The sequence below is a fragment of the Nycticebus coucang genome, chromosome 5 (genome assembly GCF_027406575.1).
Source record: "Nycticebus coucang isolate mNycCou1 chromosome 5, mNycCou1.pri, whole genome shotgun sequence".
In the NCBI taxonomy this organism is placed as follows: domain Eukaryota; kingdom Metazoa; phylum Chordata; class Mammalia; order Primates; family Lorisidae; genus Nycticebus; species Nycticebus coucang.
In genome coordinates, this window is record NC_069784.1 from 108,008,531 (window position 1) to 108,022,053 (window position 13,523).

The window sequence follows — 13,523 nt, forward strand, 5'->3', positions numbered from 1 at the left end:
ACTCTCCTACCATGGATGGGAATGCAACTCTCTTCTCTCATGCAGAAGCACACTAACTTTTTTTTTTTTTTTAAGGAGCACACTAACTCTGAGGCATTTTCTTTGAACTCACATGATTTGAGTCAATTAGAAAGCTTAGAAGATAAAACAACAGATTTTCTAATTGCATTATTTTTAAGCATGTGGAATATGGCTTAGTGGTGATGGTTAGCAGATGGGTGTCTTCTTTTATTCTTTTAACTCAAAGAAATGACTCATGGAATGAAATATTTAAGATTTCAATAAAGTTTTTATTTTTAGAAGTTTCTTTCACTGTCATATTTAAATTTGACTTTATAGTATTAGATTTTACTAAGATATGCTTTGTACAATAATGCCAATGGCTGGGGATTATGGTGACAGATAAGCTTTAATGACTATAAGAATTTTAAACAGTGGCTATAAAAATTAGTTGCCTTTAGCCTTTTATGACTTTGGTACTTTTAAAAAATGACATATAAAGAAGACTCTGAAGTGTTTTTCTTTTAAAGAATGTAATAAGGAATAGAAAGAATTAAAAATTTTAAGATGATATCAAGGAATATATAAATTAATTTGGAACATCAAAGCATACTTAGAAATATATTGCTTGATTATATTAACTTTGAACTTTTCTTTTTTCTTTGAGAGAGAGAGTTTCATTATGTTGCCCTCGGTAGAGTGCCATAGCATAACAGCTCACAGCAACCTCAAACTCTTGGGCTTAAGCAATTCTTTTGCCTCAGCCTCCCGAGTAGCTGAGACTACAGGCACCTGCCACAATGCCCGGTTATTTTTTTTGTTGCAGTTGTCATTGTTGTTTACCTGGCCCAGGCTGGGTTCAAACCTGGCAGCCTGGGTGTATGTGGCCAGCCCCGTAACTAGTGTGCTACAAGCGCTAAGCCATAACTTTGAACTTTTCATATATTTGAGGCTGTTTGAGACTAATCCTCCATTATAAATACTGTGCTAACTCAGAAAATAATAGTCCTCAAAGTATTTTACTTTTTAATTTATAATTTTATAAACTACTGGACAATTTAAAGGTAATAACTGTCTAAAGATAGCTTAACCATGTAGGCATTGCACTAAAATGGAGAATGTACAAATGGATGGAATTTTGAATATTGCCCTGAATTTATATATAATTAGTACTTGAGCTTAGAATGAAGACTTAGATACTATGAAAATGCAAACATTCAACTCAACTAGGTATAAATAGCAACCCCCCCTCCGTGCAAAATTGTGACAACCAAAAATGTCTCCAGGTATTGCTAGCTATCCCTGGGAGGCAAAATTGCCCTGGTGGAGAACTACCGATTTTAATAATGTCAGTAGGTAGTATTGTAGGTAGTATTGTAATCTTATATTAGGCAAACGTATAGATTCGAGCTTACAAAGTACCTTCCTGTCACTTTTCCACCGTGACCTTAATGCCACCCAGTAAGGTTGGCCATGCAGATTTTATTATTCCTGTTTTGCAATCGAAGGAACCAAGGATGAGTGAGACTAGGTGACTTTGTATGGTATTGTACCTCTGGCAGACCTTGGACTAACATCCAGAGTTTCTGAGTGTAGCACCCTTAATTTACATCACACTGTATTATACACATGCATGTATAGCTAAGTTTTTTTTTTTTTTTTTTTAATTTTTTTGGTTTTTGTCCGGGGCTGGGTTTGAACCCGCCACCTCCGGCATATGGGACCCGCACCCTACTCCTTGAGCCACAGGCGCCACCCGTATAGCTAAGTTTTTATTCTAAGCCACCTTTTCATCATAAATTAAACCAGAATAATGATTGTAGCAGCTGAGTTTTGAAGATGTAATCATATTCTTTTGAGGTCTGACGTTTTGAGAACCTCCGATATAAATACTTGACCTGGGCGTGGGCCTGTCCCTGCGTACCTGGATTCACCTGAGCTACTCCATTATTCCTGTGAGCCAATCTCAGCATTCCCTTACATCTGGAAAAAGCTCTGAAATATCAATGTCTACTTCATAGGATTGCTGGGAAGCTTCATTGAGCTAATGCGTGTAAAATGCTTACTGTGGTACCGAGAACCCAGTGAGTTCACAATATGGCTTAGTTGCTACTGCTGCTGTTTATTTTTACTTTTATTATTTTTATTTTTTTGAGACAGAGTCTTCTCTGTTGCCCAGGGTAGAGTGTGTGGCATCATAGCTCACAGCAACCCTCTTGCCTCAGCCTTCTGAGTAGCTGGGATTACAGGTACCCACCACAACGCCCGGCTAGATTTTCTGTTTTTAGTAGAGATGTGGTCTCGCTCTTGCTCAGGCTGGTCTGCAACTCCTGAACTCAAGTGATCCACCCACCTCGGCCTCCCAGAGTGCTGGGATTACAGGCGGGAGCCACCGTGCCCGGCCTCAAAGGAGAAAACCTTTGTTAATGGGATGTCTGATCATAGGACAGGATCTCGTGATTCTCCAGTCACATTCCACAGATAATGAGAACATTGTTCACGATAAAACAGCCACTCTAGTATCAGGCCAGTCTGCTGTGCTCATGATTCAGTTTTTTCTTGTCTGTGCTTTTTTAATGGGGTTTGCTTCTGCTGTGGGTGGGAGTTGGGGTGTGGGGGTTAGCTTCTTTCCTCTCTCACTCACTCTGCTGCCTCAGGACTTGTGTTCCCATGGGACTTCTGTGTTTTCTCTTTTCTCTCTCTTTTTCTGCATTTGCTATTTCAAGTTCAAACCACTTTTTTTTTTTTTTTTTTTTGTAGAGACAGAGTCTCACTTTATGGCCCTCGGTAGAGTGCCGTGGCCTCACACAGCTCACAGCAACCTCCAACTCCTGGGCTTAAGCGATTCTCCTGCCTCAGCCTCCCGAGTAGCCGGGACCATAGGCACCCGCCACAACGCCCGGCTATTTTTTGGTTGCAGTTTGGCTGGGGCCCGGTTCGAACCCGCCACCCTCGGCACATGGGGCCGGCGCCCCACCGACTGAGCCACAGGCGCCGCCCAAGTTCAAACCACTTTGCAGTCCACTCACATTGAGAAGTTGATTAGAATTGGATCTAACTGGAAGGGGAGGAGGGAGGAAACATCACTCCCCTTCCTGGTTTCAGAAGAGCAGGTATTGAAGGGAAGGCAGGTGGGTGACCAGGTCAGTGGGGTTTCACTTGAATGTAGGCTGTGACCAATTTTCCTAAAGTACACATTTTTTTGTTTTTTTTTTTGAGAGTCTCAAGCTGTCACCCTGGGTAGAGTGCCATGGCATCATAGTTCACAGCAACCTCCAACTCTGGGGCTCAAGCTATCCTCTTGCCTCAGTTTTTCTATTTTTAGTAGAGATAGGGTTTTGCTTTTGTTCAGGCTGGTCTCAAACTCCTGAGGTCAAGCAGTCCATCTGCCTAGGCCTCCCAGAGTGCTAGGATTACAGGATTGAGACACCATGCCTGGCCACCTAAAGTACACATTTGAGCTTCTTTGCAACTCTCTCATTGGTAATGCCCCTCTGCACATTTCTGAAAAATGACCATAGTCATTCCTGTTGAAATTATTGTTGTCCTAAAAAAAAAAAAATCTTAAAGGCTATGAGGAATGCTATGAGGAATGGGTTCTCAAACACATTCACTTGGTGACAAGTAAATATTGCTTCTAACAGAAATGGAATGTTGTTTGCTGGTTTTGACCTTTCTGTGGTGAGAATAAAGCCTTTTTCTTAGGAAAGATCATAATTATTGAGTTATATGGTGTATTCCAAGGACAAATTTCTGAAAAGATGCATGACCAGTGAGATTTTTTCCACTCAACCACTGATCTGATCTGCAAAATAAGGGTGTTGGGCTCAGTGCTTTTAAGATGGACAAGCATTGTGTAATTTAAAAAAGACTTATACATACTATGAGACTGTCCAGTTTAGCTGTCTAGAATATTTGAGAACAAGTAGACAAGTAAGCATTGTTTGGTGAAAGAGTCTTGACATTGTTCTAATGTTGGTTATTGCTTATTTTTTCTCTTGATTTATATTTATCATTAAGAAATTTTGCTTACTTAATCTCTGGATCTTTTATGTGTATATGTGTGTGAGATTAGATTACAAGAGGAATTAAGATCCTGCAAAATGCAATAATACAACAAGATCAGCAACTGGCTAAAGCAATGGCTGGTGATGGTTCCTTTCATATTACCCTGCTAGTGATGCGATTGTTAAATGAAGATGAAGTAAACATGTGAGTAATATAACTTTCTTGAATATTACTTTCCAAGTTATTACTTAAATATGAATAAATATAGCAGAACACAAAGAGGCATTGAAATTCTATAGAAGTATTGTTTATGATAATTTATTTCAATTGGTAGTCAGTGTTATCAAATGGTAGCCCTTAGTTGTATAATTGTTTTGCCTGTGCTCATTATGTAAACATTTCTGGAGTTTGATCATTTAGGTTAGGATTCTAGGTAAGGATTCTGGAACCATGACACAACCACCTCTGATTAGCTGCCTGACTTTGGGCAAATCATTTACTTTCTAAGTAAATGGAGAAAATAATAGTACCAATACATGTAGGAGCTTTTTGTGTAGGTATAATAATAGCTATTATTAGCTATTAGAGCTGCTGTTTTACTAGGCCACTGGACAACTTCAGTTTCACTTTGGTCATTCTTAGAAACCCTCTACTCCATCCTACCCCACCTCACCCCCATGCTAGGGGCTGCCATAAATGTTTAGTATGAGTCATTGATTGCTGCTTTCTAATCCAGAGTGGAGAAACCTTGCTGTCCTCCCAATTCTGTGGGACACTGCATCTGTACTTAAGGTTCTTCCTTTCGGGCGGTGCCTGTGGCTCAAAGGAGTAGAGGGCTGGCCCCGTATACTGGAGGTGGTGGGTTCAAACCCAGCCCCGGCCAAAACTGCCAAAAAAAAAAAAAAGATTCTCCCTTTCCTTGTTACCTCTTGTGTAATCCACTGTCTTATGATCAAGCTTAAGCTCTTTGGAAAACCAAAGCCAGAAAGAATTACAAGTTACTTCTGTTTTCTACCTGTATGTATATGGCTCCTCAGGGAATGAAGAACGAGGCTTGAATTGGGAAGGGAGAGAAGAAAAGAAAAAATAAAGGAGAGAAAAACAAATAAATGAATAACTCTAAGTATCCAGCACCATTATGATTATTATAGTTATGTCTTTTGGAACAGTAGAACCTCATCTCTTTACAGATCAATATTTTGATCTGTCCCAAGCTGATCTACCCCAGAGCAGCCTTGAGCACCCTGCAAGAGGCAAAGAGAAGCAGAAACTTTACTTACTTTGGCTGATCACTTTGCCAGTTAATAGAAAAAAACATAAATGCTCTCATGGTCTTGAAAAAAGAGAAGCCAAAGGAAATGTGGTGTAAGAAGATGACAGGCCAGGAGAAAGGAATCTGTCTGTGTGAGTTGGAGTGGTGTGTTAGGGTTCTCCAAAGAACTGGCGGGATGTGCATCTATATAGATTTCTATCCATATCTGTCTGTGTAGACTTGTGTATCTTTATTGTAAGGAGTTGGCTCACGTGATTGAGGGGGTTGGCAAGACTGAAATCTCCAGGGTAGTCTGGCAGGGAAGTGTTGATGTTGTAGTCTCAAGTTCAAAGGCAGTCTGAAGGCAGAATTCCTTCTCTCTCAGGGGATCTCAGTTATTTCTCTTAGGGCCTTCAACTGACTGGGTGAGGCCAGCTCACATTCTGGAGGGGCAGAGGTGTCAATTTTCAAATGATGGTGAGATTCAAAGTGCTGCCTCACTTTGAGCAGCTATATAATGATAGTGAAATTGGTTGAATTTCTGAGAAGACATTGTTTATATGAAGGATTTTTTTTAAAGTCCCTACGTTTTAAAGTTTATCTTTTATGCTGTAAAATACGCTAGACACCTAGATTATCAGTTTCTTCTCTTATATTTATTCTTACCTTTTAACATTTAATATAAAATTTTAGGTGTTTAATAATGTATTGATCAATAGATTGGATATGGAATATGCAGAGACATTTTTTTAAAATGATGCATTTCTCATGTTGCCTAAGGTCCTTTGGTCCTCAGTGTAGAAGAAAGGAATAGAAATGGATAGATTTGACTAAACTCAGCTGCTGATTTGGCAAGATGGCTGTCTTGAGTTAATTTGAAATACAGCCTTTGGATTTGAACTTTAGTTTCAGAATTCTGTTTCTAACTTGCATATACTTTTACTTATTTTATCATATAGAAGTCTTTCCTTAAATCATTCTTGAAAAGATTTTTCTACTTAAAAGAATTTGAAAGTCATTGATACTTCCTAGTAGATACTGTGATCCATTCTTTTTTTTTTTTTTTTGTAGAGACAGAGTCTCACTTTATCGCCCTCGGTAGAGTGCCGTGGCCTCACACAGCTCACAGCAACCTCCAGCTCCTGGGCTTAGGCAATTCTCCTGCCTCAGCCTCCCGAGTAGCGGGGACTTCTGTGATCCATTCTTACTCTACGAATTAGTGGCTTTTTACTGGGACAAATTTACTTATTTATGAGACTAAGAAACCTGAAAAGTTGGACTGAGTTTAGATCATTTATATTTCTTTAGAGAAAAATACGATATAGAATTCACTATCTCTAAAAAATCTTGACCTATCTTGAGGCCTGCTTTAGCATATAGTTTCATTAAAATAAGTATCTCGAATTCTCCCAATTTATGAAGTATAAGCCAGAAGTGGCTGTTGTCACATGATTTAACTTGCAGTGCACAGTGAAGGACAATATTGAATTAAGCATGTGTTCACTGTGTCTTTTTGAATGAAGATAAACATGTTTAGGTAAGATTGGATTTAGAATGTGGATTTGGAGGTGCAGTGAGAAGTGTTGACATTTCCATGGCCATTCTAAAGTATTGTACATGATGTTATGACACAGGAATAAGACAATATGAAAGTCATCAGAAAATCAGTCACTAATTAAAAATATGGAATATGTAGAAAAATACCTTTCTTTTTTCAAATATTTGATGAACACATCATAGATCATGATAATTTACATCAGTGGAACTTCACTGGAAGGGTGTTTTAACACCTCCATGCTTTAAGAAGATGCTTATTTCTTTTTTAAGTAACTGCTGCCCTCTAGCGAGATTTTATTTTTTTCTTATAATCGAGTATGTATACTAAACTTCTCTTCAAGATGAAAGTAACAGATCCTAAATTCCAAATATTCAAAATATGATAACATCTATTCAATAATATGATAAACATTTGTTTTTACAAAGAAAAATAAAACATTTGAAACACCCGATAGCCGTATAATCACATGGGTTGAAACAGCCATAACAAACTTACACACTTGCAGTGGGAGTATGTAATTATACTTGTATTTTATTTGAATCCAAGTATAGTAAATTATCTTATTATAGAATCTATTATACTTGTATTTTATTTGAATCCAAGTATGGTAAATTATCTTATTATAGAATCTATTATATGTTTTATTTTTAGAATCTATTATATTTTAAAAGATAATATATATTAAGTTTTGGTACCTCATAAATAGTAAATTCCATATAAGTAAGTATTAGTACTTTTATCAAGAATCTAGAACTTTTTATAACATTAATACTAGGTCTTGTAAGTGCTATGTTTTTGGGGATATGTTATCAGTAATTTTTTTAATTGTCCGTGTAATACTTCCTTGATTAAAAATTTTTTTGTGAACTATAAAATAATATTTACTTTCATTTCTTTATAGCAGTTATAATTAAGTAAAGACTTCACTTTTCCATTGTTTTTGTTAAAAATTAATATTAGTTTTCTTCATAAAGGTTATTTATAGAAGGTATTGTGAGCTTTAAAATAATTAGTATAAATATAAAAATTAATTTATCTTTCTAAAGCCGAATACTTTGTTTCTTATTTAGTTTTGTGTATTACTTAATGTGTTACTAAAATATATATTGTCTCTTACTAGTGGTATTGATGCTCTTTTGGAATTAAAACCATTCATAGAAGAAATCCTTCAAGGAAAACAACTGATTTTGCCCTTTCGAGGGATTGGCACTTTTGGAAATCAAGTTGGATTTGTGAAACTGGCAGAAGGAGATCACATAAACCTACTTTTGGAGATAGCAGGTAAAAGAGCAACATACTCAAGAAATCTTATCTGTTCAAGAAGCAATTTCCCCCCCAATTTTCATAATGGAGATTTGACATCTTTTAATCTTTGGGGGTCTTTATAACCTTACTTTATCAATAAGCTGCTTTGGTATTTGCCTGTGTAAGTAAATGGCTAAATAAAGGGCCTGAAAAGATATTTTGATTCTTGAAGTTAAGGAATATGTTGATTTGGGGGCTTTCTGGAAGGAGGTATACTGGACTTAGGTATTTTTTTAAGACTGTCCAAATATTAAGTCTGAAGACTCTCAGTGCCTCTCATGACATTTGACATGTAGTTGGCACTTGATCCATATTGAATGAATGAAGAATCACCAGTTGCCTATCAAAGGCTTGTGGGAATTGTCATCCCTATTCCAGAGAAAGCAGGGAAATCAGCAAGATTTCCATTTATACTATTCCCCTCTCCACTTTCAGAGCAGCATGTCCATTGGTAATGGCAGAAGGCCTCCTGTTTATGGGAGAACATGTTGCCTTTTGAAATACAATTCCAAGTGTCAGGGTATTAAAAGAAGAAGAAAAACCATGACCCAGATGAGTGACTTTTGAGTTTGACAGCAGTTTTTGTTTTCATTTCATTTCATTCCTGTCACATCATTTCATGCCAACTCATTTTAAATTCAATAATCTTTGGGTCATAACATGTTATTCGTATTAGTCCATGCTTGGTCCATTTTTATCTGTGTTCTTTTTTTAATCTATCTTTCTTCCTCCCTCTAATCTTTCTTTCCTTCCCTCCCTCCATTCCTTTCCTCTTTTTATCTACCCAACCATCTGTCTATCTATTTAAAAATAATCTGATAATAATGAGATCCCACCAACCAAAACAGAAGCTAGGTAAATAAACTAACTGCACCATGAGTTCTCTTCCCTAATCCATCCCTTGGCCTGTCTCCATTTAACTATCATCCTGAACTTGGTGTTTAGTTCCTTATATTCTCCTGGAGTATACGTATTTTTATTTTAGCTAGTTTTTTCTTTCTTTTTGAGACAATCTCACTATGTTGCCCTTGGTAGAGTGCCATGGTGTCACAGCTCATAGCAACCTCAAACTCTTGGGCTTAAGTGATTCTCTTACCTCAGCTTCCCAAGTAACTGGGACTACAGATGCCCACCACAACGCCTGGCTATTTTTTTTTTTTTTTTTTTTTTATTGTAGTTGTCACTGTTGCTTTAGCTGGCCCAGGCTGGGTTCAAACCCACCAGCCTCCATGTATGTGGCCAGCGCCCTATCCACTGAGCTATGGGTGCCACTATTTTAGCTAGTTTTAACTTAGAGGGTATACCTTGTATGTGATTTTTGAGACATACTTTATCATTTACTATTATATTGCCTCTTTAGTTTAATGCTCATTCAAAAGTACACCCCTTCTTGAAGGGGCAGTGATAATTAGGTTTCATTGTTAGTTAGCTTTATCTTTCTTTTTCGTTTTTTGACATAGATTTTTACTTTTATCACCCAGGCTAGTGGTGTCAGCCTACCTCTCCGCAGCCATGACCCCGTGGGCTCAAGTGATCCTCCTGCCTCAGCTTTCCAAGTAGCTTGGACTGTAGGCATATGGCACCACGCCTGGCTAAGTTTTCTTATTTTTTTGTAGAGATAGGATCTTGCTATGGTCTTGAACACCTATCCTCAGGCAATCCTCCTGCCTTGGCCTCCCAAAGGGCTAGGATTATAAATGTGAGTCACTGTACCTGGCTACTTTTATATTCTTAAGATATTTGTGATAAATGTTTTGTCAGTGTTTATTTAGGTCTTGGTCATCATTCAGATTGGTTGTTGAACTAGAATGACATTTAGCATGGTATCAATTGTACTGTTTAGTATATAGTTTAAATTTGTTAAGTTCATTTTCAATTTGGAATTATCAAATGCAGAGCTGTTTAGTTATCCATTTAGCGAAATATTTCTGTTATATAATTGAAGTGCATTTTATATAAGACATTTCAATTGGGTTGGAAAGGTAAAAGAGAGGTACAGAGTATAGTACCTGTAGGGATCTGGAGTGAGAAAGTGAGATTTGAAGGATAAGTAAAAGTTTTCTGATTGGACAAATTAGAAGAGGGTGTTCCAGTCAGAGGGAACAGCATGTGCAAAGAAAATCAAGTCATATTTAGGGACCTACAAGTAGTTTAGTTCTACAAGGGCATAAATTGCAAACCTAGGGGTATCAGTAAAATGAGATTTATGTGCCAAAGTGGAAGTGAAAGTGGTGAAAGTTTGGAATAGTGACCAAGAGAAGGGGAAGGGGAAAGTTCAGTAAGCAATATATAATAGGGTTGTAAAGCAACATTGAAGATGCATTTGGAATGAGATCCTAAAATCTGTAATAGTACTAATTGTGTTTTCTCAGGTACTATTCCAAGTTCTAGGTGCAGGGGAAAGTAATCCATACTTGAGCCCTTATGTGGTAGATGTGATAAAATGACAAAGGAACAAGGACACCACTGGTAAGAGAGTAGTTGAGTGTTTGATGCAAGGCATTACTGGGTGTATATTATAGAAGGCAGTGGTGTCTGGATGGGGTAATGGTTGGAAGAAGAATGGAGTAACAGGACGGAAGATTAGGGTTAGTAAAAGTACGAGAGTGAGAAAAGGAGAAGAATTAGCAGTTGCATATTGGATTTTAAGAATTTAGGAGCTTTCTGGCCAATAGAGAATGTGAAGAAATTTCTCTTTTTGACTTCATAAAGAATATCAAACGGTAAGTAGAAGTTTTAAAAACAAGACAAAGAAAAATTATTAAAACCGTGGTGGTGCCTGTGGCTCAAAGGGGTGGGGCGCTGCCCCATGTGCTAGAGGTGATGGGTTCAGGCCCAGCCCTGGCCAAAAACTGCAAAAAAAAAAAAAAAAATTATTAAAACCAATTATAGACTTTAGCAAGACTGCAAGGTAAAAGATTGATATGCAAAAAACTGTAAATAATTAAACTATTTTTCCAAGAGATTTAGTTTTTAATAGCAGCAGAACAATAGGAATGTGTAGAGGTAAATCTAAAAAGGATATGCAAGACCTCTGCGGAGAAAATATTTTGGCTATTACATCTTTACAAGGTTTGTTTATCAGAACACTTTTCTCCTTTCTTTTTCTGTTTGTTGTAATAGCATCTATCTTCTCACTGAGAAATATATTTAGTGCACAAAAGATTGCATATATACTTAGAAAATAATCTATGTGGACTTCATATTACAATATTGCTTTTACCATAATTCGTTTGGCATATATTGAAGATTTTTATAAGAAACAGGTCTTTAGAAATCTTCTGTGTTTAAGAATTTTTTAAAAAGTAAATGCTGAGGCCGGGTGTGGTAATCCTAGCACTCTGGGAGGCTGAGGTGGGTAGATTGCTTGAGCTCAGGAGTTCCAGACTAGCCTGATCAAGAGCAAGACCCAGTCTCTTAAAAAAAAAACAACAAAAAAAAAAAACGAGCTGGGAGCTGTAGAGGGTGCCTGTAATCCCAGCTACCAGGGAGGCTGAGGCAAGAGAATGGTGTTGAGCCCAAGAGTTTGAGGTTGCTGTGAGCTATGATGCCATGTACTCTAGTGAGGGCAACAAAGTGAGACTGTGTCTCAAAACAAACAAAAAAATACTATGTCTTGTTAAATAAGAACTGATCAGAAAAATTTCCTTTTTAATATCAATATCAGGACTATCTCTCTCTCTCTTTTTTTTTTTTGAGACAGAGCCTCAAGCTGTTGCCCTGGGTAGAGTGCTGTGACATCACAGCTCACAGCAACCTCCAACTCCTGGGCTTTAGCGATTGTCTTGCCTCAGCCTCCCAAGTAGCTGGGACTACAGGTACCCACCACAACGCCTTGCTATCAGGACAATCTCTCTTTTTTTTTTTTTTGTAGAGACAGAGTCTCACTTTATGGCCCTCGGTAGAGTGCCGTGGCCTCACACAGCTCACAGCAACCTCCAACTCCTGGGCTTAAGCGATTCTCCTGCCTCAGCCTCCCGAGTAGCTGGGACTACAGGCACCCGCCACAACGCCCGGCTAAGGACAATATCTCTTAAACAAATTATTTTTTTACCTCTTGTACGTTGACTATTTAGCTTGGGATTTTGGGTTGGAATTGGTTGTTTAGAGTATAGGACATAAGGTCAGTATTTTTGAGCATTTACCTTACCTCGCTTCATCTTAACTTTCAAGTTTTAGTTTTCTTTTGTCTCATTTTCCTTAATTTAAATTTATTTACATTATTATAGTACATACTTCTTTGGAGTCATCTTCAATCCTATTTTGGGGGCTGGGGTGGAACAAAGTTGTATAAACAAACATGCAACCAAATAATATTTAAAAGTCAGGTATGGCTTAAAATCATTAGTTGGCCAAGGAGAAAGCAATTCTAATAGTTTTTTTTTTTTTTTTTTTAAAACAGAGTCTCACTCAGTCATCCTGGGTAGAGTACCATAGTGTCATAGCTCACAGCAACCTCAATCTCCTCGGCTTGAGCAATCCTCTTGCCTCAGCCTCTTGAGCAGCTGGGACAACAGGCACTCACCACAATGCTCAGCTAGTTTTTCCATTTTTAGTAGAGATGGGTTCGCACTCTTGCTACGGCTGGTTTCGAACTTCTGAGCTCAGGCAATCTGCCTGCCTCAGCCTTCCAGAGTGCTAGGATTATAGGCGTGAGCTACCATGCTGGGCTGGCAATTCTAATAGTTTTGATAGGAAATCATTCACGAAAAGAAGCTCATAGTTAAACTTCATCTGTTTTTCCTGACTGCTGTGGAGAAAAATGCTAGATTTACATCTTTTCTTTTGGCATATAAATATGTCTGTGCTCAAGAAATGTTTCCAACCATTCATTCATTCATTGTTCTTTTAAATTATTCACTGAGTGCTTGCAACAGTGAGAATTCCATCCATTCTTTGAGAATATTGTCACAAAGGCATTTTCCAATATTGATGAATGGTCCATTGTCTGCTGAGGAATGTGGAATCTTACCAGCTTTAATATGAATATGGGCCCAAGGATATTGGTTTGTCATTTCAGCAAAGGCCACTGCCCCTATAATTCCTTTCTTGATTCCTGAGGCATTAGGTATTATAGCTTACAAATATTTATGTATTTTCGTAAATGTTTTTCCATAAATTTCAAAAAATTATTACAAAAAATGAAAAATGGAGGGAGAACAGTATTCTTTTTTACTCATGCCATCATTGTTATACTTGTTTTTAATCTTTTATGTGAATATTATACTGATGCTTTTGATTATAATTTTTATGTATTGTTATAAGAAACTTTTTTTTTATTGAGACAGTCTCAGTCTGTGGCCCTGGGTATTATGTTCTGATATCAGATTTGACAGCAACCTCAAACTCTTGGGCTCCAGTGATCTCTTGCCTAAGCCTTCTGTGTAGCTGGGACTACAG

At 37.6% G+C, this 13,523-nt stretch overlaps 1 protein-coding gene across 8 annotated transcripts in view; it reads left to right on the plus strand.

Moving 5' to 3' along the window:
- Positions 1-13,523, plus strand: part of AKAP7 (A-kinase anchoring protein 7) — a 208,351-nt gene that overhangs the window by 22,619 nt on the left and 172,209 nt on the right. For all 8 annotated transcript variants that reach the window (XM_053591930.1, XM_053591923.1, XM_053591926.1 and 5 more), the window contains exons 4-5: positions 4,076-4,212; positions 7,939-8,099. In XM_053591930.1, coding sequence (XP_053447905.1) covers positions 4,076-4,212; positions 7,939-8,099 — 298 coding nt within the window. The remainder of the gene's footprint in view (positions 1-4,075; positions 4,213-7,938; positions 8,100-13,523) is intronic.